We start from the raw sequence: 27261 nt of genomic DNA, 5'->3' as shown, positions 1-27261 counted from the left end.
GACGTCTCGAACAGTCGAAGCACGACATGTCCGCTTCACTGATCGACAACAGTACCACCGAGGCGGCAAGGCACGGAGAGCTGTCTTGTCGTGCTTGTTTGCATCCTAACAATACAGAGCAGCAATGACCTCAGGATGGCGAGCTCTCTCAGGATGGCGAGCTCTCTGATATGGATGGGTGAGTCTAGGACAACGCAACACAACTGACACACCCCCGCGCGACACGGACGGAGCCGGTAGAGCATGACAAGCTTGCTCCCACCACGGGTGACGCGCCTAAGGACCATGCCAATTCACCCTCTGCCTCCACGGGCCAACATGGAAGCGTTTGGGTCGACATGTGTGCGGGCAAGGCTCGCCTAAGGATAACGCGACAGGCGATCCGTAAGCGCTCTCTCGCCTTGACCAATGTGCGAGCAAGGCCGACAGTCTTCAGGTCACCGTGAACTTGGTGAAGTTGGTTGCCTCCTCCTGGTATCGGGACGAGTTGATATGTACATACCAATTCAGTTGAATAAGGAGAGAAAATACCACATTACGTTTTGTGATAGCAGGCTAGACTGACTAACTGGCTATTAAAGCTTTTAATGATTGGCTATGTGTTTTGTGCAAACGATCAAGCAAAATATGGTGTTCTATGCAAAAACAAACGCATGTTGTGGTTCCTTGCAAAAAAGTCACCAACATGTGGTGTTAGATGCTATTTCCTCTGCTACACAAGACACACAGTAGTACAACTAAATGAGGATTCTAGTGGTACAAAAAGAAAAGGTAAAACTAACTGATTACACCTCCTCGCAGAGCATCTCCAATCCAACCGCATCTCTCAAACAATCCCACAAATCACTGGATCGTCCGAAACGGGATACCGTTTAGTGGGTTGCTTTTAAGCTGTGTCCGTTCCTAGTCGCGTCTTCCAAATGTGGTGCCAGATTTTTTTTCCAACAAAATAGTAATATTTCATTCATGATTCGATCGCTACAGAAGATTCTAGTACAAAAAGAGAGTAAAACTAACCGATGAAACTTAGATCGGCTTCACCGAGCTAGCCTAGTAGCTCTATGGAGGTGACCGGCTAACATTTTGAACCTCAATGTAATAGCCGGCAACCCTACGGCAGTCACTACGTCCAAGGGCTGGGTTGGAAGTGCAGGCATACCAGTCCACGCAGGATTTCGCTCGCGGGACCCTCCTAGCAGCCGCACACGTCCATTCCCCCTCCCTCCCCCTCCCGACCTATCTCACACCCAGCTAGTTCGTCATCACCGTCATCACAAGTGCAAGTTTCCTGGCCACCCACCTAGGATCCCCACCACCGCCGACGCTACCGCAACTGACGGTGCCACCGCTACAACACACTATCGTGGATAACCCCAACTCGCCGACATAACGCGGCGTACGATAGTGTCGTTCGTTCACCCCACCCAAAAGGTGTTTGGCGGTTTGTCGCAATGAGCAATGACGACGAGATGATAATGCAGATGTTAATGCAAGAGGAGGATGATAGTCTCCGACATGCTTAGACAAGCAACATCATCTCCTTATCTTGAGCAACCTCCTCCACCTTCAACAACAGCTAGTCGCCGGCCCACGGCGTGGTGGATCGAGGGTTGGTAAAGCAAAGAATGGCATCGGCTAGCTTGCTGACGCAATGTTGCTTGACTCTGACTGCTTCGCCACCGACGCAACACATATCACCAATCATTTTCAGTGGCGATTCATGATGAACAAGGAGCTATTCATGCGAATTGTGTTCGTCGTCATGACAACTACTTCATGTGCAAGAAAGACCGCACCAGGTTGCGGGGCTTTTCATCAGTTCAGAAGTGCACGACTCCCCTACGGTGTCTAGCGTATGCAGCTCATCCAGATGCACGAGACGACTATCTAAGCATGTCGGAGTCAACTACATGGGAGGCGGTGAGCTATTGTGTGAATTTGCACAAAAGGATCATCAAGAGAGAGCGAGATGAACTAGTGGATGATGACCATCCATTTGATCACCGAGGACATGTTATCCAACTTGACCAAGCATGTGGCGAGTTTGCTTCTTTCTAGCCATGCATCAAGAAATCCAAGATGCACAAGCTCGTGTTCAATTGTGGAATGATCTAGTTAAGCATTTGTGGGCGAGTAGGAGGAAACGCCGCATGATTCTTGATCAAGTTTAATTGCTATTTATTCGAATATTGTGTGAATAATTTAATTTGCATGTTTGGATTATTGTTTGAAACTATTTATGTGTTGAACATCGCAATATCGTTTGAATGGTTGTTCAAAAGTAGCAAAATATTGTAACCTGATAAAAAAAAAATTAGGGATCAGCCATATTGACCTCACCGGTGTGGAATGATCCTTTCTTTGTCAAGGAGGTAGTGCCGGCGTCCTATACTCCTATGTGGAGATGCTCTTGCTGCACGTACAAGCAGATTAATCAGTTATTGTTACTCGTACTTGGACAGTAATCATTCTCGTCTCCCACAGTAGTTTTTCTTACCGCGATAAGATTATTCGTGCCTGTACGCTGGCGACAGTACTTGAGCAGGCAGGCTCACTCACTCGCTGTCGCCGTTGGTGGCGATCACATAATTGTTTTCTACTGCGCGCGCATGACTGACACTGTGGGGCCCACTGTGCCCCCTGCTCGGCGCTAGATGCCACCACGGTCAAATTCTTGCGCTTGTCTTTCCCTGCCGCAGCACAACAGAACAGAAGCCGTACCCACACCCTTTCGCTCTCCGTCGCGTGATTCCGATGGTAAATTTGCAGCCAGCCGTTGTTTCTGCTCTACTCCTCGTCAGAGTTTCGCCATTGGAGAGGAGGACTGGAGGTCAGGAGGAGCCGGTGAGCAGAAAAAAAAAAACATTTCTTTGACTGCATGACGTAATGCATGCGGTGTACTGTATGTGGTCTACACTTCTACTGCAGCAGTTCCAGTTAGCAGGCAGTGTTTACAGCGCTGGTGTAGTTATTACTGCGAGGTTAAGCAGTTCTGAACAGTCGCACAGGATCAGGATAGGATGCATTTGGTTGGATGCCTGGTGACGAGGCTGAGACGTGTTTTTCTCGTCAGTCCTCTTGTCCTGGTTTAATTTGTGTTTGAAGCGATCTCGAAATGCTTCATCTGCTAAGCACTGTCAGCTAGCAGCAACCACGGTCTCCTTTGCGCAAAGTCGCTGGGCTACTGCCAAAGGGCTACCAAAGCTTTTGCTTTAGCCAGCAAGAATCTCAACTTTATCAGTGGCTCCCTGAGGTTTAAGCGCAAACTGAAATGATGATGATGACACTGCCTGCTCTACCCATGCACGCCCAAACCGCATGTGTTGAGGCGAAAGCGGGGCTCAAAGGCATCGTTAAGATAATCAGGCAGATAAGACCAAAATGTTAAGTGTGATTATGCAATGATACGTGTACTAGTATTTTTCCTGCTCTATGGTCCAGGGCCCTTTACCCCACGCCCATGTGGTGAGCGCTTTGGCCTTTGGAACAGGCGAAAGAAACTAGGGTTGAGATTCTCCCTGTTCATGGCGCGGGCGACCGTGCATGCATGGTTCCAAAGCTCCACGGTCGATCACGTACCCCCATCAAAACTTTGATTGTATTGTCTCTCGTCTTCGATCAGGTTGGACTGGTCTTGGAGTGAAGCTCCCTTGAACGGCTGGAGTTTATATATATCTGATTAGGTTAGGCTTCATAGTGGCGCTTGCCCAAAGTTTTTCAACGTAGTAGTAATGATCAATTATGTCCTAGATTAGAGCGTGGTCGCGAGGGCAGATCCTAGACCCGATCGATCGAGTAAACAAATGGCGTTCTCCATCAAAAGTTTGATTGTATGGTGATCGCCCTGAATGGCCTAGTAGTAGTCTTGCCTACCTTCAGGGGTTGGAGTTTACTCTGATTAGATTAGCCTTCATCCTAGCCTAGAGTGGAGTATATTGCTGGTGCTTGCCCAAAGTTTTTCAACGTAGTCCTACTGATCAATTATGTCCTAGATTAGGGCGTTGAAAAAACAACAAATTTTATTGTGAATCGTGCACATTTCAACAATATATAATTTGTCAGATTTTTCTTTTTATATGTAATCTAGAATATAAACTACTTTGTAATCTAGAATATAAACTAATCAAATGAGCCCTTAATTCTTTTACCTAGGAGAACACATAGAGGCTGGCTCTTTCATGAGATCACACTTCTCTTTTTACTTGTCTCTATCGTTCATATAGGGAAAAAAACTACAGACTGACTGCTATTGTACTTGGTGTAGCGGAGTTGTCTTGGAAAGCTCCACTGAACGGATGGAGTTTACTCTGATTAGATTAAGCCTCATAGAGTATATTGCTGGTGCTTGGCCAAGGTTTTTCAACGTAGTGGTAATGATCAATTATGTCCTAGATTAGGGCGTGTGTGATACTACTATACTACAATAGTATATAGAGCCTAGAGCCAAGTAAACAAATGGCGATAGCGTAGTGTTTTTTGCTTGTATATATTCATCCAACTATCCAAGCATTGATCTAAGTAAAACTACTGTTACCCCTAATTTTAGTGTCGTTGCTACTCGAGAAGTCTTGCAAGCTAGCTCCGAGTTGGCCGCATTTTGTACCCCGTGCCAAGCACCTCGTCTATCCCATTGAAAAATACAGCAGAGCGAGGGGGAGAGCGATACTAGGACCAGCCATTTATGTGGTCCAAACTGAAGATTTATTTTCGCTCCTGATACTGTACGATCGATCGTCGATCATCTGCCCAGCACCACCACGCATCATCCCCTGGTCGATCTCACCGCCGCGAACAGCAGCTCCATACTTTGGCTAAGCTGTTCAAAAAAGTATTACCAGGCCTAACACAAGGACAAGCTAGTATTACGCACTAATTCAAAGCAGCTTTGCAACTTGTGACATCTGATAGGATCCGCTAAACGTCCTGAGTTTCCGTGCCCAAACAGGACGCCAGCTAGCGCCGGCCGATGGCGGCGCCGTGCCGTGCACACCGCCGGTGCGTGCCAGGAACTCAGGGCAGGATCGAGTGACCGGTCGCGCGCGCGCCCTTGTGCGTTTGCACGCACCGCTTGGCTTGGCACGCCGGTCACGGCGGGCGTGCACGCTTCCGGTTCCGTGCTGAGCTTAACTGAACTGAACACCGGCGATATATCAGCTGTTCCAGAGTGCCGCCAAGATTTGCAGAAGCAGACATAGCCATGCCAGACAAACTGCAGCCATTAGGTTTGCCAAGGCCGTGTCATCTATCTAATCGATCAGCAACTGAAGCTGAAGATTGTTGTTGTTGTTGTGTGTGCGTTGGCCGCCACGGCATGATATGATTTCTTTTCTCTTCTGCAATTACCCGTTATCGAAAGAAAACGTAAGGCTTAAATCATCGACTCTCTACACTAACTCCGAGCAAAACTTATTTCTGCGATCACAAGGAAGACGGCCGAAAATTCTCTGCCAGGATGGCTGCTTGTCCGGCCCTCCGACCAAACATGCTCAAGAGCAGTCACGAGGTACGTCTGGCTGGCCTAGGCCTCAGCCTCAGCCCCAGCCCCAGCCCCGACCTTGTGCAGCTAGCTAGCTGGTATCGAACGTAATGGCGACGCGATGTGCGTTGCCGTGCAGATTCAGCCGGTGTCGCGTCGCATCATTCAGCGAAACGCATGGATGAACAATCGATGTGGAGCTGTGTGGTCTACAGTCTACTCTTAACTAACAGCGCTATAGCAGGGAGGAGCGTAATGCAGGACCATCCATGGCTGCCCGGCCGGCACGCATGAATGTGGTCTCCGGAGTGGGTGACGACGACGTCCAGGGGTGTTATTGAATGGCAGATCACACCAGCTCCGGGCCAGCAGCAGCTGCAGTTAGTGGTAGTACAGGCCCATGCGCAACACATGCCCCTGTGGCTCTCTCTGTTCATCCATCGTACTCCAGCGTTGCGATCCTGTCCTTGGATTCAATCATCATATATTCGCCCGGCCTAGCTAACGGTGATGTCAATGCTAACTGCCTGCGATGCTCATTTCATCAGGGTTTCGGTAACGGTGTCGAAAAGCTCTCATTGATTTTGGCCCGTTTTGAACGCTGGGACTTTCCCCCTACTTTCGGGGAATTCTTGCGTTACAAATGGCAGGTTCAGCCCCAGCAGATGAAATGCCTGAGATGCTCGACTGATACAAATTCTTGCGTTCTTCAGCAACGATGACTCGATGATTTAGGCCCGTTTGGAGCACTTAGAATTCCTGAACCATTTTTTCCCTTGGATTTCTTGCATTACAAACGGAACCTTACTGGAAAAAGCGTTGGAGTCGCAGCAAATTTACAGAATTCTTGGCCTAAAAGTGATCCAGTCCTAACAGATGCATTATATACAAGGGAGAGATGGAAGAGAGAGGGAACAAGAAGACTACATTTGAGGTGCTAACAGCTACTGTACAAGAGTGGAGCGAGGCATGTCAGGATCTAGAGGCACAAAAATGGCCGTGGGCATGGCCTTTGGCATGGCAACAGCTTGGCCTAAAAACTACTGCTAACATCTATGGATTGCTTTAGCAGATCCAGGAACGGCAACACTGGTGTTTGTCTGGTACACACGGGCTCAACTTGCAAGCTTCATCAGGCTGGTGTTACAGCCATGTCAGCTGGTTGTGTGCATGGAGGCGTCGTCACTCTTGTTGAATCTTCATGTGCCTCCTCATTACCTTTCTCTAGAGCACGAATCCTGACAAAAAAGATGAAAATCATGGTCAGTCTATGTCAAGATTAACATTTCACCACTATCATGCCAGCAATGTGATGCTTCTTGACCGGTTACTAGAGCAAGTTAAAACTAACCAGTGCACCAAATTCAGAATGCAAATTGAATGTACAAGAGAAGAGGCACAATACCTTCCTTCGCGCACTGAAATCTTCGTTTCCTGAATAAGAGGTGGGCTGTTCCCCGCTGTATGGCGACCGCTCACTTCTCATCCCCGGGTAGAAACCATGCATTTCCCCAGGTTTTCCTGGGGTGGAAAAGTATGGCGTTGACCTTCCACTTGCCCATTGTCTTCCATCAACAGCACCAGGCGAGGAGTCAGACATCATGTAGTACGAACTGAGATGTTCCTGCCTACAGATTGTAGGTGTCTCATGTTGATTTTTCATAACAGACATGGTGCTGAAACCTTGTTGGAAAAAGCAACCGGATGGAGAAGAAGACTGTGACTGTGGACTAGGAAACGACGACATGAATGGTGGCAGCCGTCCGTGGTGTAGAAAGGAAGGTGTTGGGGTAACATCAGGGCTCGAGCTAGGCAAAGGACAGCCATCTATAGTTAACCCTTGCTTCGCTGCCAACTTGAGAATCTGCTTCTGGTTTAACCCTGTTCCATAGAGAATGTTCCATAGGCTCCTTAGAGATTCCCTCTGATTATGTATGACCTGATCCCGCATAGCCATCTCAATTTGAAGCTCAGCATTATTCATTCCCTAAGGATAAATTATATAAGTAACTTGTGAGAACATCATATTCTGGAACGAACACCAAAAACAAAAAAACGTTGGCAATTACTCACAAGAAGTCTGTATTGGCTGAGAATCTGCAGGTAAGTTCTATTCCCATTGTTACTCGTAGCTTCCTCAATCATATCTTGGAGCTGACGCCTGCGACTTTCATTCAGTTCAATATCCTACAGGGAAAAAGATACCCATGTAAGTATGCTTCAAGGTATATTAGAAAACAAAACCTTCACCAATATATACCTTTCTGTAGCCAGCACCAGCTTCATCATTGTCACGGATGTTGTCAAGAATAACTTGTCTCCTTGATGTTAAGGCTTGAAAAACTGAATAATCCTTCTCATTCACCTGAATACATAACCATCAGTGCACTGTACGTAGTGTCGATTTTTTTAGAGATTTGTTGCAACTACAGTTGTATGAAAGAGCTGCTACAGTCGGTTTAATGGAAGATTCTCAACAAACTGATCGGTCAAGTTACCAACCTGCGGTCTTGCAATCGCGCCGTCAAGATGCTGGAGCTCCATTCGATTATGCTTATTGGTTTCTTCGAGCTCAAACAGTGCTTTCTGTAGATTTATGCGTTCCTGAACATTCTCACCAGTTTCCTGGCTCAGGACATTTAGCCAAGATAGCTCACTATCTGCAGCCTTTTCAGCAGGCTTTACAGTTAACTGATGCTCCTTATCAGCTAATTCCTTTTTCAACTGAGAAACCTCAACCTACAATGTGATGTTGCGGCACCTTTTTAGTATTTTATTCTGGTCAACAATTAGGTAACCGTAGAAATCAACTTGTTCCTACACTAAGGCAAACCTGGAGATTCTCAATCATCCTCTTATAGTCTTCAACGTGAGTGTCAATTGTTCCGATATTTTTCTGTATGGAAGAACAGACATCAGAATAATATATATGGCTACTTTAGCCTATATGATTCAGATACAGATCTATTTTCTGTTGTGTGAAGAAAAAGACGAATCAACAGAAAGAGCATCTCATTGTCTGAGGACTCAACCGATAGAACTGACACTTACATGGACATGTGTTTTTATCTCCTTAGCACGATCCGCATACTTGAGCGTATTCGTAGTGTGATGATACTGATCATCAGCTGGTGATATTGTAGCGATCATAATAGTTCGGGAATTACCAGAGAGACCATCCTTCAGGATTCGAGTTAATTTGCTGCAAATAGCTGGTGTCATATATCTAAAATGGACAGATTTGGTCCCAGATAGTGGAATCTACACTTGAAATACCTGTTGCGATATGGAACATATGCAAGACCTTTCTTATTTTGCTTGCCAAGGGCATTGATGCAATTTGCTAACGCTAGAAGTGATCGATTAATGTTAGCTCCGTCTCTGAGCTTTTGGCCAAAGTTGTTCGTTTCAGAAGCCCTCTCACTGCTCACAGAAAATTGTTTTACAGCTTATTTTTACTTGGCAGGGTGAAAAAGAACAACAGTTTAAAAATAATAGTTATTTACCTGCCCGCAAGATCAACCAAGGCAAGCTTTCCACGAAGAACTTGACTACCATACTGTCCTTTCTGCTTTCGTCTGACAGTAATCTCCAGTACAGCATGTGAACTTGAAAAAGGAGGGGAAAGACAGCATTTTCCTATGTGAGAATATTGCAAAAATTGACAGGCACTATTACCACTTAACTGTCTTTATAGACTCACAATCTCAAAAATTTATCAGATTAAAAATGTAAGTAAACCTTCAACAGAAGATACTTATTTTCCAAAGCAAAAGGTTGATACTAATAAAAGCATGGAACGTAAAAAGGAAAGCAGAAAAAGCAATTACCGTGATGAAGTTGCATTTGCTTCCGTGCTCTCTGTCTTGCGTCTACTGTTGCCAATGTTCAAGAGTTCAAGAATCTTATCTGCTGAATGGACCTAGCAAAGTAAGAGTTTAGGCATCAAGATTTGGTTTCGCTGAAATCAATGGGGATTAACAGGCAAGCTTTCAGAAAATGCATGCAATAGACCACCTGGATATTATAAAAAAGCGGACAAAAACATTAGAACGAAGGCTTTATACAAAACCAAGGACCAGATTGGTAATATGATCTTATCATAAACAAGACTGATCAAGTATCATTGACAAAGGGAATAAAATTGGCATTACATTATTTTATAGCAGAGCTTTTTCCTGCAAATTACTTAAAATCACAGCAAGCATATCTAGTAGTTTTTCCTTCTTAAACGACTTACTGAATACTCAAAAAACAGGTAACATTATGTTTAAAAAATAACGGATATCATTATGTTCGCAAAGAAGAATTATGACGTTACAATGATAAAAAGAAGGGAGCAAATAATGGAAAAAAAAGGCCACGCAATCGAAACTACCAACACAAAACATTTATCTTCTTACTACCAGGGAAAATAAATACAGAAGAAAGAGTTGTAAACCTTAATTCTTCTTAAACCAGCAACTGTTATGCCATGCTCTGGATCCTCACGAAGCTCCAGGTGACCCGAGGATTTCTCAAGCAAATCATAGATAACCTGGATTTCAGAAAACCAACAATTGCTTCACTATAGCTTATATGCAGGACGTTTATATTGGAAGGACTGGAATTATAATATTATTAACACAAATATATTGCACATTACCTCATTGTAGACTTCCAGATATGAACATGAGACTTCAAATGTATCTGAACTATCATCTTTTTTAATTTGATCAAAGATTGTGCGAAAGCTAAGAACCATAAGACCAGGATCGTTGTGGCTTCCGACCATAGTATAAGTTTTGCCACTGTACAATCACATACAACAGAATATATAAATATGCATATGGAACAACTTCAGATAGTGGCTCAATATCCAAGTGTAGCAACAGCCATTTAAATAGTAACATTATGAAACTGGACAAAAGAAACAAAGGAACATGACCTAGCAACTGGAAAAAGTTTTGATTTCAGAAAAATGAGTAAACTGGAACGCAAATTGACCAAGTGTGAAGCAATACAATCTAGGGTTGACAGGCATTTAACCATTTTTTTAACACTCAGTCACATCATTACAAGTTAAGCTGAGCAGATATTTGTACGCATCACAAAAATCTAAAATTGAGAAAATTAAGGCAATCATAATATGTTAATTCAATGGGGATATCAGAAGGAAGCATTTGGACAGCATATCACCCATTTCTTTAATTTTATCAGGCATCTGAAATGTACAACACATTAATGACATCAATATATGAGATCCTGGAGTACTATGAGTGTGAGGCTGTACATATTTGATGATGAATAAAGACAAGCAATCTTCTTATTGCAGTAAATGCATACCTTCCGGTAGAACCATAAGCAAAGACTGTCACATTAAGCCCTTGAACTACACCCAAAACTGTTGAAGAAATATTCTTATAAACGTCCTGTACAATGAATACGTTTATCAAATTAAAATCTTGAGATCTTATAGTGTGAAATGTGAAGCACAAGAACACAGCATTTGTTCATTCACCCACATCTTAAATCCATAACATCCATTCTTAAATCCAGAGACATATCATTCTCAAATCTCAAATTGCAGTTTCCGTATATGGTTATAACCTTGAGTATAAAACACTAGATAGCAAAACATATCATATGGGCATCAGTTTGCATTTAAATGCATTTTCGACAACTGCACTTGTTGGTTTGGGTATTACTAAAACAAGACAAGCATGTCCCTGATTAACAGGGAAAAATATATGACATTTATATTTGTGGACCTTGGTCATAATAGTGGAGATTAGTCAGCTACAGTTGAGAATTGTTGAACTCTTATACTTGTATAGGAAATACACCTATGATTTTTAAATATTAACAGGATAGAAACAAGTGGTACTGGTTTAAAAGCATGGTTGTAGAGTGGATTACTGGTATTATATCCAGGATACCGTGGGATAAAAGAGGAATGCCTCGCCAGTTGCAGTTAATTACAGTTTACTGCGTAAGTGATGAAGATAAAGTGTAACACATGCCTCAAGCTCCAGTTCAGGGCTGTGATAAAAAAATATGGGTTTATGAAATTGGTTCTCTAAACTGGAGTCCTTTTCCCTTGAGAACACGTATACGCATTAGGTAGCATACCTAACAGTAAGAATACAGCCAAGAGTTTCCTTTGTTCCAGACTGAATTGGCGTTTTGTACATGCCAATAATACTATTACAACTTAGAACAATCCAAAGCAAGATAAACTCGTAAGGTTGGCAATTAATGATCCAAAGAAGTTAGTTGTGGTTTGGCCTTTTTGGAGTATCATTTCCTATGCAAGATATGACCATTTTGGGGGTTCTAAGCTGTGACACAGACTCCGACCAAAAAGCAAGCAAAGCAATTCCAGGTGAGAGCAGCACAGACTGATAAGCTCTATAAACTTGTCTACCATATTGGAGCATCTGGCTTTGACATGAAGCTCAACTCAGCCCAGCAGTCCAGCACATATGTATGATTTGGATATCTAATTCATTCCAGTCATTCAATACTCACATAATCTCTGGGAAACTCAATTGCAGGACACAACAAATAGCCAAAAAATAACTAAACCTACATAATTTTAAAATCTTACCACAATAGAAACAAGTAGTGCTTTTTTTCAAAAAGGGAATATGCCCCCGCGTCTCCATCGATTGACGCACACAGCCATATTTATTACGAAATCACCGACCATAAAGGGAATATATTAATATCGAGAGATACTACGGTAGTCCAATGTTTACAAAGTGCATAAAATGGCTACAAAGCTCAACCATCTCTAAAGAAAATTGGTTACACCCTTATGCATTAGTAATTCTATTGTTAAGCCGCCAGTGGTACCGGGTAAAAATATGGGTTAATAGTGGACTACTGGAACTGTATCAGGGAGACAGTGGGATAGAAAAATAATTACCTAGCAAGTTGCACTTAATTATAATCGAATGGTAGGCGATGAAAATAAAGTGTAATTGTATAACACATGCCTCAAGCTCCAGTTCAGGGCTGTGATAAAAAAAATCTAGGTTTATGAAATTGGTTCTCTAAACTGGAGTCCTTTTCCCTTGAGAACACGTATATGCATTAGGTAGCATACCTAACAGTAAGAATACAGCCAAGGGTTTCCTTTGTTCCACACTGAATTGGCGTTTTGTACATGCCAATAGTATTATTACAACTTACAACCATCCAAAGCAAGATAAACTCGTAAGGTTTGCAATTAATGATCCAAAGAAGTTAGTTGTGGTTTGGCCTTTTTGGAGTATCATTTCCTAAAATGCAAGATATGACCATTTAGGGGGTTCTAAGCTGTGACACAGACTCCAAACGAAAAGCAAGCAAAGCAATTCCAGATGGGAGTAGCACAGACCAATGAGCTCTATAAGCTTGTGTACCATATTGGAGCATCTGGCTTTGGCATGAAGCTCAACTCAGCCCAGCAGTCCAGCACGTATGTATGATTTGGATATCTAATTCATTCCCGCAATTCAATACTCACATAATCTCTGGGAAACTCAATTGCAGGACACAACAAATAGTCGAAAAACTAACTAAACCTATAATTTTAAAATCTTGCCACAATAGAAACAAGTAGTACTTTTTTCAAAAAGGGAATATGCCCCCGCGTCTCCATCGATTGACGCACACAGCCATATTTATTACGAAGTCACCGTCCAATGTTTACAAAGTGCATAAAATGGATATAAAGCTCAACCATCTCTAAAGAAAATTGATTACACCCTTATGCATTAGTACTTCTATTGTTATAAGCCGCCAGTGGTACCAGGTAAAAATATGGGTGTATAGTGGACTACTGGAACTGTATCAGGGAGACGGCAGTGGGATGAAACACAATTGCCTAGCTAGTTGCACATTATTATAGTCACTTGGTAAGCGATGAAGATAAAGTGTAATTGTATAACACATGCCTCAGACTCCAGTCCAAGTCTCTGATAAAAATCTGTGTTTTGGAAATTGGTTCTCTAAACTGGAGTCATTTTCCCTTAAGAATACGTACACGCGTTAGGTAGCATACCTAACAGTAGGAATACAGACAAGGGTTTCCTTCGTTCCAGACTGAACTGGCGTTTTGTACATACCAATAGTATTATTGCAACTTACAACAATCCAAAGCAAGCCAAACTCCTAAGTTTGGCATTTAATAATGCAACGAAGTTGGTTGTGATTTTTGCCTCTTCGGAGTATAATTTTCTAGAATGGAAGATATCACCAATTCTCCCTTGCTATAATCAGCATACGAGCCCAGTATCAAAAGCAAGCAAAGCAATTGCAGATTAGAGCAGCAGAAGCCCAGTATAAAAATCCGGGTTTTGGAAATTGGTTCTCTAAACTGGAGTCCTTTTCCCCTAAGAACACGTACACGCGTTAGGTAGCATACCTAACAGTAGGAATACAGCCAAGGGTTTCCTTTGTTTCAGACTGAACTGGCGTTTTGTACATACCAATAGTATTATTGCAGCTTACAACAATCCAAAGCAAAGAGGAACTCCTAAGTTTTGGCAATTAATAATGCAACGAAGTTGGTTGTGGTCTTTGCCTTTTCGGAGTATAATTTCCTAGTAGGATGCAAGATATCACCAATTTTCCCTTGTTGCTATAATCAGCATACGAGCCCAGTATGAAAAGCAAGCAAAGCAATTGCAGATTAGCGCAGCAGAAGCCCAGTATAAAAATGTGGGTTTTGGAAATTGGTTCACTAAACTAGAGTCCTGTTCCCTGAAGCAGACGTATATGCGTTATGTATAGCATTCCTAACAGTAAGAATACAGCCAAGGGCTTGCTTTGCTCCAGGCTGAATTGGCGTTTTGTACATGCCAATAGTAACTATCCCAAAGCAAGAGAAACAGCTAAGTTGGCAATTGATGGTCCAAAGAAGTTAGTTGTGGTTTGGCCTTTTTGGAGTATCATTTCCTCAAGCGTGAGCTACGACCAATTTAGGGACTTATAAGCTGCGATGCAAAACTCAAACATTTTACGTACTGTAATCAGCAAAGTATCAGAAGCAAGCAAAGCAATTCCCAGGTAGAGCAGCAGAAGCTAATAGGCTATGGATGGAGTATAAAGCTTTCGTACCGTATTTGAGCATCCTGGCGCGAAGACGTGGTCGAAGCTGTATCTCCTCTCCTTGGTCCGGTTTTGGATGAGGTCGAGGTAGCCCTTTGAGAGATCGGGGTCCAAGACGGCTACATTCTGGAGAAGCATACGGGCACCACGTTACTGCCTTGCCGTCCATGGCAAAATTCTAACCACCCGCTGCCATTGCACGAGCTAGTAGTAGTTCAACGAAACCGAAGCAGGGTGCGTGTGTTTACCTTGTCGTCGATGACCTGTATGATGTGCCGGGAGCGGCGCCGCTCGTTGTCGGTCAGTGGCCTGCACTTGACAGCCACCTGCAGAATGGGTACAGAATTGTGAAGAAATAGCAGCAACAAGAAGCAACGAAACAGAAGTGGAGTTAAGCCAGTCCAGTTGAATCCCTCTAACTATCGTGAGAGAAAGGATCTTTACCTGCAGCGTGGCCGTCTGCCTGGAAGCCGGAGCGCGGATGCTCGGCATTGCCGGGAACCTTCCTTCTGTCCCCTCCTCCCTCCGGAAAGATTAAGATGCGATTCTATCTAATCCACCAGAAACGGACGCCAACGAGGCTTGGGAATCACGCCAGGAGGAGGCCGCGGAAAGGCGAGGCGCATCCCCACCGCACCAGCAGCGGCGGCGAAAAGGGGGCGCCGCGAAAAGGAGGCCCCTTCTACCGCTGCTGTACTGGATTGCCTGGCCACCCCCACCTAGTCACCAAACCGGGCCGCCGCCGCCCGACATAATCGGACACCTCGGGAAACCACGAATGCCGGCTGGAAGATCGATCAGAAACGGCGCCGGAGCCGGAACCTCTCCGCCAAAATGCGCCGCCGCGGAGCCGTTTGCGCTGCTCAGGGCCGGAACCGCCCAAAAGCTCCCGACAGATGAACAGTGGTTGCTCTGTAGAAAAAATGGCAGCTTGAGCTCGGTGGGTGGCACGACGGGAGGCAACGCGGTCTGCGCACGAAGAGATTCAGGGGAGGAGGAGGAGGAGGGAGTTGATGGGAGGAGGCGGAGGCGGAGGTGGAGGTGGTGGTTTAATGGGGGGAAGAATAATTAATTGGCGGCAGCTGGAGAAGGCGACACGGAACGGAAGGGGAGAGGTGGGGCCCACCTCCCTCGCCATCGCCAACGGTCCGTTGCTTTGCTTTGCTTTGCGCCTCCGGACGGACAGTCCTGCACCGCTCTGCGTCACTCGCACACACACTCACTCATCGGGCAGGCACAGCTCACCTATCCTCTATCTTGCCTGCCAGGTCTCTGCCTCTGCGTGCTCTCGTGTAAAGCTAGAACTGGATGCTAGCCAGCCACTGCTGGAGCGCACGATGCAACAGTAGAGGACAATGTGGCCGAGTTGGAGAACCGTTTCGTTGCAGATCCATCCATGAAGAAATGCAAGAAGTTGTGATGCTAGATCCTAGTAGAAACAAAATAATTCCATTGGAGTAGACGTGAGATAGCTCAACTTTGCAATCTGATGGAGGAATTGAGAGCATCTCCATTGGGTCTCCCAATAGTCCTAAAAACGTGAAAATGGGAGCATCGGTACGGCGGTAACTTATCCGGCATCCCCGGGCCGAACCCAATAAACACGGGGGCTGGCCGGGGCGCCAGATGGACGATATAGCGCCACGAGCTAGCTATGTCGGCGAGACTCTCAGAAACTGCCCATCTCGTCATCCCCGCCTCGCGACAGCCTCCCGTGACCTAGATTGGCACGGCAACCACCCCTTGACGTCGTTGGGCGGTAGTCTCCGGTAGGAACTCCTTCGCCGCCGAAATACTTTTCCACTTCCCCGTGTTGCCACGCCGCCCACCACACCACCATCCCTCCGCCGCCAGACGCCTCCCATTCCCCGTCCCCACCCCCGTGTCCACCTTGCACGTGGTGTTCGGCGGTTTGCCATGGAGATAGACTCCAACACCGAGGAGGTGCTTGTTGCTCTGATTGATGAGGAAGTCGTTGTTGCCGCTGCAACGGCGGAAGCCATCGGTGACGAGGATCATCTGCCGATCATCGTCGCCCTCCTGGCCATGATCATCGAGGTGGATGAACCGAGGACTACGGGTTCCGCGCCGGGGAGTCGCAAGAGCAAGCCGAGGGAAAGGATGTAAGGCTACTTCATGCTCTATGCCGACTACTTCGCCGATGATCTATTGCACAGATGTGTCCTCTTCAGATGTGGATCCCGATGTGCCTCCAGCCTTTGCTGCTTTTCTCACCATGCGTGAAAAAGTTCGAGACACAAACACTCATCACCAACTGCAAGATGATCTAGTGGAACATTTTTGGATCTGCAAAGCTGCCGCCTAGTTTACTTATCTATTTGCGAGTGTGATCCAAACTTGGTAAATCATTTATGTTCTTTGTTGACCTTATACTATTTATTTACTATGATGAACTCAGTTATTTGTTAAACTTATAATAAATTGTTGTAGTTCATTTTTAGTTTCAAATTCGAATTATAGCAAAAAAGTTGGGCATATAGGGAGAACGGTTGGGCCCACATTCGGGCTGAAAAACGGCGTCACCGAACGCCGTATTGTGGTAAGGGGGAGTGGATATGCTGTGAGGCTGCAATATACTCCCTCCATCTCTAAAAAAGATTGTTCAGCTTTATCTAGATACAGAGGTATATATACCTCTTTTAGGTATAGATACATCTATATCTATAAAAGGTTAAGCATTTTTTAGGACAGATGGAGTATCAATTTTCAACACACCTTTCATGATTGGAGTGTTCAATTAGAACTCTGTGAGATCTACTAAATTCAGTTGTAAGGATGTGCGAAGTTACCGATTCGCTTGGCGACGAGTTACGTGTTTTTCTCTTCTCCTCCGCCTTATCACTTCCTTCTTTCCCCCTTGTCTTCCTCGTGTGGTCATCACGTATCTAGCGGCCTAACCCTCTCCCCTCTAGGGCTCGGCCTCGCACGGTGGTGAAGCGGGTTGGGATTGTGAGGAGAGTTTTTTTTGAATAGTTGAGGAGAGTTTTTTTTTTTTTGAAATCAGTTGAGGAGAGTTTTTGAACTCGAGTCACCTTGATTATTGAATAATTTGCAGCGGCTAGGTCTTGAACTCGAGTCATCTTGCTTTCTCGCAGTTCACCCAAAAATCCGAAGTGACGAAGAACTAAAAATGTACTTCAACATAGGGAAAATTGGCAATTTCTTTCACTTTCTTCTTCATTTATGTATATTATTCTCAGTGGTAACAGATGAATTCGTATTTCAAAATAATATTGTATTGTCCTATAAAAACACAATATGATTAACCAGATGGTCCAATGAAACATTGATAGAAATAAATTTCCCATAAGCAACAATTACTCCTAGTGGAACGTATACTGCAATTAACGGTAGCGTGTACCCCTCCCTAAACGGTAATAAAGCATGAGTAACGTACAAATCTCGAGCAAACCAAATCAAGTTGGCAGTGGTGCATACAAAACCGCGTGCTAAGCCTATTTCGAGTACAGTACATAATCAGATCGAAGCAATAACCCGTCGATCTTGACATGTCGTATGTGCTAGTTTTTTCCTGGATATTTAAAAGAAAAATACTGTACACATTTCCGTATCTGCATTATAAAATGAGCTTTATGTCGGTTAGTTATCACGTCGATCTCTTTGCTTAAACCACCAGCAGCTATAGTACCGGCATGCCACTACAGCAAAACTGGTACAGTTTGATTTTCTTGGATCAGAAGGAGAAATTTTAACATGATTCGCTAATTAGTCAGAGAAACATCAGAGAACCCGTCGCCATTTGGTTGGAGAAATGTGTGCATAGTGATTATTAAGCGAGAAAAAGAAAAAGGGTCGTTTCTGTAGTACCTTGTGCTTTTATGCACAAGCTGACTCTTTCCTCTTGAGTCTAGATGCAGGGAACGCTTAATTAATAATAGAGATTTTGATCCGAATCAGGAATACTATTCGTTTTAAATTTTCTGTTGGGTTTTCTCTCGCGATGCTGATTTTTTAATGTGTGTGTAGCACCAACCAGGAACACGCGAGACTGCGAGAGTGTTCCGGTGGAGATGATACGTCATACGTATAGAACTGTGCTCTTTTAAGTTGCGGTCCGGTGAGACGGATAGATGCCTGCCCAAACGAGCCCGCCATCTAATATTTGAACTCGTGGAATTTGAAATGTGTGCGTGGAAATACTAAACTCGCCCAGCTACAAAATGGACCCGGCGTTACGTTTGTGTTCCGGATCTTCGAGGCATCAAAACAATTGCTTGACGCGGGGTTCAAAAGACAAGTGTACGGGGAGCCAACAGTGAACGAGATCCATGAACGTCAATATAATACTGTACCTCAGTTTAAACTTTGAACTGAACTGGCGAACTCATTTGAGTGCCGATCTGTGGGAAGTTAATGCCTTCAACTACAAAGTTAAAGCTATTTGCGTTGAGATTTCAGAACATTTAGACATCGAGCAACCACTCTCAAATTGAAATTCAAAAGTCCAATGAGCAGTGATCGAGCCAGTGCATGAGATCATGAACAATGTTCCAGTGTCATGGCGTGTCAGACAATCAAGAGCGATCTACCTACTCGTCATACAATTACTTTTTTCTCCACGTTCTTTGCATGATATTAGCATCCTATAAATTAAGGAAAATGTTTGCCAATCGATCAGGCGAACCGATCGGTCGCTCTCGCTTCTTTCTCGACTCTCTTCTTCTTTCTCGCACAACACTGAAGGAGCTCCTCCACCACGCCCCAAGCTCTTTCATCGCTCTGCTCCCCTTTGACGCGCGTCCAATAGCCTAGCGTTGTTCTGTTATTCTACCTGTTCTGTTGTTCTACCCGTGGATTTGCATCCTTTTTTATATTTCGCACGGATCTTAGACGTGGATCTTTGGATTTTTTTTGGAGAGGCTGCAAAAATTAATAATAATACGTTGGCTAGGATTTGAACCCCGAATCTTGTAGGATATGAATTATGATACCATGTGGAATTGCATGCTCTAGCCAGTTCAATCATAAAACAGATATCACGGAAGAGGGCTAGGAAATATTCAACACTACCATGTATGCTCAAGGTTGGGAGCCCCGATTTCAAAGGCTTGCGCGATGTGCTTGGGAAGGGATGGCTTGAGGGACATGGGTCTGGCCTCGCCAGATCCGCCTCCGAGAAGGCTCCATTGAGTCGGACTCATCGACGACAAGACTGATCTGGCGACGTCAGTGCTCACACAATTTTAGTATTATTTGTGATTTTTGATATTGCATACGCTCACTCGACTTACTGCAAACTTGTATACATTTTGCTTCGGACATACACGACGAGATGCCGCGACGACTATGGTAATCTGCTATGTTTTTTGTTTATTTTTTGATGTTGCATACTTGAGCTGAAAATGCTAAAAGCCCATGCTAGGTTTCATGCGAACGCTGAAGCGAGATGTTGCGGTGATTCTTGACATTCCTAGGAACTTTTTGCGACGATGTTGTTGAAATATTGGGCCCACATTTGGTGGCCCATAATAGATTTCAGATTTTCCCTATAAATCTCAAAGCCCACTTAGTGGCAGCCTTGTGAGTTTGAGCCCAAGTTGGTGGCAGCTCACTAGGGAGTGGCAAGAGGAGGGAAGTTTAGTCCCACATGGAAAGTTGGGAGGAAGTTAGACCACCTTATAAGGTGGGTTGTTCCACCACTAGTAAGTGAGTAAGAAAAAAAGGAGTGCTACACGCGCGCGCTCCTCCTCCTCCTCGCTCGCTCGACTCGACTCGACACGACACGACACGACACGACACGTCACGACGCGACGCGCGTGCCGCGCTCGTGGTGAGTGGATTGAGCCTCGAGCCGGGACTTTCCTTGAAGCGCTCTGCGCGACTGCTCGAGTTCTTCATCACGGGTCGCCTTCCGTCCAAGTCGGGCGGTGCTGCCTGCCGTCGTCTTCAACGCCGTCTACTTCGACCCGTCGTCCCTGTCGTCAACAACGTTGTCATCAACAACGTTACTGCTGCGACATCATCTGCTACACCTCCACCGCCACCTCCACCGGATCGGTACGTGCGATATATCTCGATCTGTTTAGCGATGGATGCTTTACTGTTTGTGCTGCTTGCTACTCATGTTGATTAATGCATCTAGTATGTTCGAGTTTCACATGTTAGTAGTTGTTGTCATCATGTTTTATATTCTGGAATTAATCATGGAAATTGTGCCTAATTATCCAACAATCCAAAAACCTAATTGTAGGCAATTTCCTGAGTTAAGAATGGCTGGTTTTGCTGATGCACTGAGGCCGGATAAGTTTACCGGTGTGCACTTTAAGAGGTGGCAGGTTAAGGCCACGCTGCGGCTTACTCATCCGAAAGTATTCGAAGTTAGTGATGGTTTACACGAAGGAACTATATCTGACCAAGATCGAGAACAAGTTCAAGGAAAACAATACTCTCTTCATCGGATGCGTTACGAGTATTCTTGTCGATCGTCTGTGTGATGTGTACATGCACATAACGGATGGTAAAGAGCTCCGGGATGCAGCTGAATGCTAAATTCGGTGCAACCGATGCAGGCTGATGAAGCTGTACATTATGTTGAGCTTCCATGACATCGGGATGGTGAACAACCGTTACAGTAGTCGAACAAGCTCATGAGATACTGATGCATTGCGAAAGAGCTTGAACTCCTTAAGTGTGCCTTACCTGACAAGTTTGTGGCTGGATGCATCATCGCTAAGTTGCCCCCTTCATGGAGGAACTTTGCCACAACTCTCAAACACAAGAGACGGGAGATATCAGTTGAAAATCTGATAGCGTCTCTTGATGTTGAGGAGAAAGCTCGGGCTAAGGATAATACTGAGAAAGGAGAGGGTCAGTCTAGCGCCAACATGGTGCAGAAGAAACCCTACAGCAAGAATAAAGGGAATAACAAGCCCTCCTTCAATAAGCCTATGAAGACTGATACGTCTCCGACGTATCGATAATTTCTTATGTTCCATGCCATATTATTGATGATACCTACATGTTTTATGCACACTTTATGTTATATTCGTGCATTTTCTGGAACTAACCTGTTAACAAGATGCCGAAGTGCCAGTTGCTCTTTTCTGCTGTTTTTGGTTTCAGAAATCCTAGTAACGAAATATTCTCGGAATTGGACGAAATCAAGACCTAGGGGCCTATTTTGCCACGAACCTTCCAGAAGATCGAAGAGCATACGAAGTGGGGCCACGAGGTGGCGACACCACAAGGCGGCGCGACCAAGGGGGCCGCGCGCCGCCCGTGGTGTGGGCCCCTCGTCGGCCCTCCGACTCTTCCCTTCCGCCTACTTAAAGCCTCCGTCGCGAAACCCCGAGGCGGAAAAACCACGATACGGAAAACCTTCCGCAGAGACGCCGCCGCCAATCCCATCTCGGGGATTCGGAGATCTCCTCCGGCACCCCGCCGGAGAGGGGATTCATCTCCCGGAGGACTCTACACCGCCATGGTCGCCTCCGGAGTGATGAGTGAGTAGTTCACCCCTGGACTATGGGTCCATAGCAGTAGCTAGATGGTTGTCTTCTCCTCATTGTGCTTCATTGTTGGATCTTGTGAGCTGCCTAACATGATCAAGATCATCTATCCGTAATACTCTATGTTGTGTTTGTCGGGATCCGATGGATAGAGAATACCATGTTATGTTAATTATCAAGTTATTGCATATGTGTTGTTTATGATCTTGCATGCTCTCCGTTATTAGTAGAGGCTCGGCCAAGTTTTTGCTCTTAACTCCAAGAGGGAGTATTTATGCTCGATAGTGGGTTCATGCCCGCATTGACACCGGGACGATGTGATGTAAAGTTCTAAGGTTGTGCTTTGTGATGTTGCCACTAGGGATAAAACATTGATGCTATGTCCGAGGATGTAGTTATTGATTACATTACGCACCATACTTAATGCAATTGTCTCGTTGCTTTGCAACTTAATACTCGGAGGGTGTTCGGATGATAACCTGAAGGTGGACTTTTTAGGCATAGATGCAGTTGGATGGCGGTCTATGTACTTTGTCGTAATGCCCAATTAAATCTCACTGTACTTATCATGACATGTATGTGCATTGTTATGCCCTCTCTATTTGTCAATTGCCCGACCGTAATTTGTTCACCCAACATGCTTTTATCTTATGGGAGAGACACCTCTAGTGAACTGTGGATCCCGGTCCATTCTTTAATACTGAAATACAAATCTGCTGCAATACTTGTTTTTACCGTTTTCTCCGCAAACAATCATCTTCCACACAATACGGTTAATCCTTTGTTACAGCAAGCCGGTGAGATTGACAACCTCACTGTTTCGTTGGGGCAAAGTACTTTGGTTGTGTTGTGCAGGTTCCACGTTGGCGCCGGAATCTCCGGTGTTGCGCCGCACTACATCCCGCCGCCATCAACCTTCAACGTGCTTCTTGGCTCCTCCCGGTTCGATAAACCTTGGTTTCTTTCCGAGGGAAAACTTGCTGCTGTGCGCATCATACCTTCCTCTTGGGGTTCCCCAACGAACGTGTGAAATACACGCCATCAAGCTCTTTTTACGGCGCCGTTGCCGGGGAGATCAAGACACGCTGCAAGGGGAGTCTCCACTTCTCAATCTCTTTACTTTGTTTTTGTCTTGCTTTATTTTATTTACTACTTTGTTTGCTGCATTATATCAAAACACAAAAAAATTAGTTGCTAGTTTTACTTTATTTACTGTCTTGTTTGCTATATCGAAAACACAAAAAAATTAGTTTACTTGCATTTACTTTATCTAGTTTGTTTTATTTACTACTGCTAAAATGGCTACCCTTGAAAATACTAAGTTGTGTGACTTCACTATCACAAATAATAATGATTTCCTATGCACACCTATTGCTCCACTCGCTACTACAAGCAGAATTCTTTGAAATTAAACCTGCTTTACTTAATCTTGTTATGCGAGAGCAATTTTCTCGGTGTTAGTTCCGATGATGCTTGCTGCCCATCTCAATAATTTTGTTGAATTGTGTGAAATGCAAAAGTATAAAGATGTAGATGGTGACATTATAAAATTAAAATTGTTTCCTTTCTCATTAAGAGGAAGAGCTAAAGATTGGTTGCTATTTCTGCCTAAGAATAGTATTGATTCCTGGACTAAATGCAAGGATGCTTTTATTGGTAGATATTATCCCCTGCTAAAATTATATCTTTGAGGAGTAGCATAATGAATTTTAAACAATTGGATAATGAACATGTTGCTCAAGCTTGGGAAAGAATGAAATCTTTGGTTAAAAATTGCCCAACCCATGGACTGACTACTTGGATGATCATCCAAACCTTCTATGCGGGACTAAATTTTTCTTCGCGGAATTTATTGGATTCAGCTGCTGGAGGTACCTTTATGTCCATCACTCTTGGTGAAGCAACAAAGCTCCTTGATAATATGATGGTTAATTACTCTGAATGGCACACGGAAAGAGCTCCACAAGGTAAGAAGGTAAATTATGTTGAAGAATCCTCTTCCTTGAATGATAAGGTTGATGCTATTATGTCTATGCTTGCGAATGATAGGACTAATGTTGATCCTAATAATGTTCCATTAGCTTCATTGGTTGCCCAAGAAGAACATGTTGATGTAAACTTCATTAAAAATAATAATTTCAACAACAATGCTTATCGGAACAATTCTAGTAATAACTATAGGCCATATCCTTATAATAATGGTAACGGTTATGCTAATTCTTATGGGAATTCTTACAACAATAATAGGAATACACCCCCAGGACTTGAAGCTATGCTTAAAGAATTTATTAGTACACAAACTGCCTTTAACAAATCTGTTGAGGAAAAGCCCAATAAAATTGATATTCTTGCTTCTAAGGTTGATAGTCTTGCCTCTGATGTTGATCTTTTGAAATCGAAAGTTATGCCTAATAGGGATATTGAAAATAAAATTGTTACTACAGCAAATGCCATCCAAGTTAGAATTAATGAGAATATAAGATTAATGGCTGAACTGCGTGCTAGGTGGGATAGAGAAGAAAATGAAAAACTAGCTAAAGAGAAAATGTAGCTAAAGTTTGGAATATTACCACCACTAGCAATGCTAATGATTCACATGTTGCTGCACCTCCTACTATTAATGGTAAAATAATTGGTGTTGGCAATGCTTCTACTCCTAGTGCAAAGCGCGCAAAATTACCTGAAACTGCTAAAGCCGTCGAAACTGCTTGTGATAAAGCTGCTGAAATTTTTTCCAACCTTGGGGATGATAATCCCATTGCTTTAGATTGTAATGATTTAGATTTTGATGATTGCCACATCTCTGAAGTTATAAAGTTCTTGCAAAAACTTGCTAAGAGTCCCAATGCTAGCGCTCAGTAAACTTGGCTTTCACAAAACATATTACAAATGCTCTCATAAAAGCTAGAGAAGAGAAACTAAAACTTGAAACTTCTATTCCTAGAAAGCTAGAGGATGGTTGGGAGCCCATCATTAAAATGAGAGTCAAAGATTTTGATTGTAATGCTTTATGTGATCTTGGTGCAAGTATTTCTGTTATGCCTGAGAAAGTCTATGATATGCTTGACTTGCCACCATTGAAAAACTGTTATCTAGATGTTAATCTCGCTGATAATGCTAAAAAGAAACCCTTGGGGAAAGTTGATAATGTGCATATTATGGTTAACAATAACCTTGTCCCCGTTGATTTTGTTGTCTTGGATATTGAATGCAATGCATCTTACCCCATCATATTGGGAAGACCTTTTCTTCGAACCGTTGGTGCTACTATTGATATGAAGGAAGGTAATATTAAATATCAATTTCCTCTCAAGAAAGGTATGGAACACTTCCCTAGAAAGAGAATGAAGTTACCTTATGATTCTATTATTAGAACAAATTATGATGTTGATGCTTCATCTCTTGATGTTACTTGAGTTACACTTTCTGCGCCTAGCTGAAAGGCGTTAAAGAAAAGCGCTTATGGGAGACAACCTATGTTTTTATTACAGTATTTTTGTTTTATATTTGAGTCTTGGAAGTTGTTTACTACTGTAGCAACCTCTCCTTATCTTAGTTTTGAGTTTTGTTGTGCCAAGTAAAGTCTTTGATAGTAAAGTAAGTACTAGATTTGGATTACTGCGCAGTTCCAGATTTTTTGCTGTCACGAATCTGGGTCTACCTCCCTGTAGGAAGCTCAGAAAATTAAGCCAATTTACGTGCATGATCCTCAGATATGTACGCAACTTTCATTCAATTTGAGCATTTTCATTTGAGCAAGTCTGGTGGCCTAATAAAATCCATCTTTACGGACTGTTATGTTTTGACAGATTCTGCCTTTTTATTTCGCATTGCCTCTTTTGCTATGTTGGATGAATTTCTTTGATCCATTAATGTCCAGTAGCTTTATGCAATGTCCAGAAGTGTTAAGAATGATTTTGTCACCGCTGAACATGTTAATTTTTATTGTGCACTAACCCTCTAATGAGTTGTTTCGAGTTTGGTGTGGAGGAAGTTTTCAAGGATCAAGAGAGGAGTATGATGCAATATGATCAAGGAGAGTGAAAGCTCTAAGCTTGGGGATGTCCCGGTGGTTCACCCCTGCATATTTTAAGAAGACTCAAGCGTCTAAGCTTGGGGATGCCCAAGGCATCCCCTTCTTCATCGACAACATTATCAGGTTCCTCCCCTGAAACTATATTTTTATTCCGTCACATCTTATGCACTTTGCTTGGAGCGTCGGTTTGTTTTTGTTTTTTTTTGTTTTGTTTGAATAAAATGGATCCTAGCATTCACTGTATGGGAGAGAGACACGCTCCGCTGTAGCATATGGACAAGTATGTCCTTAGGCTCTACTCATAGTATTCATGGCGAAGTGTCTACTTCGTTAAATTGTTATATGGTTGGAATTGGAAAATGCTACATGTAGTAATTCTAAAATGTCTTGGATAATTTGATACTTGGCAATTGTTGTGCTCATGTTTAAGCTCTTGCATCATATACTTTGCACCCATTAATGAAGAAACACTTAGAGCTTGCTAATTTGGTTTGCATATTTGGTTTCTCTAGAGTCTAGATAACATCTAGTATTGAGTTTTGAACAACAAGGAAGACGGTATGGAGTCTTATAATGTTTAAAATATGTCTTTTATGTGAGTTTTGCTGCACCGTTCATCCTTGTGTTTGTTTCAAATAACCTTGCTAGCCTAAACCTTGTATCGAGAGGGAATACTTCTCATGCATCCAAAATCCTTGAGCCAACCACTATGCCATTTGTGCCACCATATCTACCTACTACATGGTATTTATCCGCCATTCCAAAGTAAATTGCTTGAGTGGTACCTTTAAAATTCCATCATTCACCTTTGCAATATATAGCTCATGGGACAAATAGCTTAAAAACTATTGTGGTATTGAATATGTACTTATGCACTTTATCTCTTATTAAGTTGCTTGTTGTGCGATAACCATGCTTACGGGGACGCCATCAACTATTCTTTGTTGAATATCATGTGAGTTGCTATGCATGTCCGTCTTGTCTGAAGTAAGAGAGATCTACCACCTTTATGGTTGGAGCATGCATATTGTTAGAGAAGAACATTGGGCCGCTAACTAAAGCCATGATTCATGGTGGAAGTTTCAGTTTTGGACATATATCCTCAATGTCATATGAGAATAATAATTGTTGCCACATGCTTATGCATTAAAGAGGAGTCCATTATCTGTTGTCCATGTTGT

The 27261-nt window shown here is 43.5% G+C and overlaps 1 protein-coding gene across 1 annotated transcript; it reads right to left on the bottom strand.

Annotated features, from left to right (window-relative positions):
* Positions 1–6300: 6300 nt before the first annotated feature.
* On the bottom strand, positions 6301–15486 carry LOC124704423 (kinesin-like protein KIN-8B). Its single transcript, XM_047236678.1, has 16 exons — positions 14999–15486; positions 14803–14880; positions 14564–14680; positions 10802–10887; positions 10122–10266; positions 9918–10013; positions 9307–9398; positions 8983–9084; positions 8753–8899; positions 8528–8678; positions 8310–8372; positions 7979–8215; positions 7737–7841; positions 7550–7663; positions 6882–7463; positions 6301–6714 (listed from the first exon to the last, which is right to left on the bottom strand). Exons 1-16 carry the CDS (start codon positions 15044–15046, stop codon positions 6691–6693), a joined length of 2187 nt encoding a protein of 728 aa, XP_047092634.1. The 5' UTR covers positions 15047–15486; the 3' UTR covers positions 6301–6690.
* Positions 15487–27261: the final 11775 nt, after the last annotated feature.

Source organism: Lolium rigidum, chromosome 3 (assembly GCF_022539505.1).
Source record: "Lolium rigidum isolate FL_2022 chromosome 3, APGP_CSIRO_Lrig_0.1, whole genome shotgun sequence".
In the NCBI taxonomy this organism is placed as follows: Eukaryota; Viridiplantae; Streptophyta; class Magnoliopsida; order Poales; family Poaceae; genus Lolium; species Lolium rigidum.
Note: the sequence above shows the minus strand (reverse complement) of the source record. Positions and strands in the feature narration are given on the sequence as shown.

Bases quoted from the DNA above. Each gene is read 5' to 3' on its own strand.
- LOC124704423 (XM_047236678.1), bottom strand. From the start codon at position 15,046: ATGCCGAGCATCCGCGCTCCGGCTTCCAGGCAGACGGCCACGCTGCAG. The intron at 8,373-8,527 runs GTAAGTGTCAGT...TCTTCCATACAG, and splicing joins AGATAAAAACACATGTCCAT to AAAAATATCGGAACAATTGA. The intron at 6,715-6,881 runs GTATTGTGCCTC...CTTTTTTGTCAG, and splicing joins ATTTCAGTGCGCGAAGGAAG to GATTCGTGCTCTAGAGAAAG.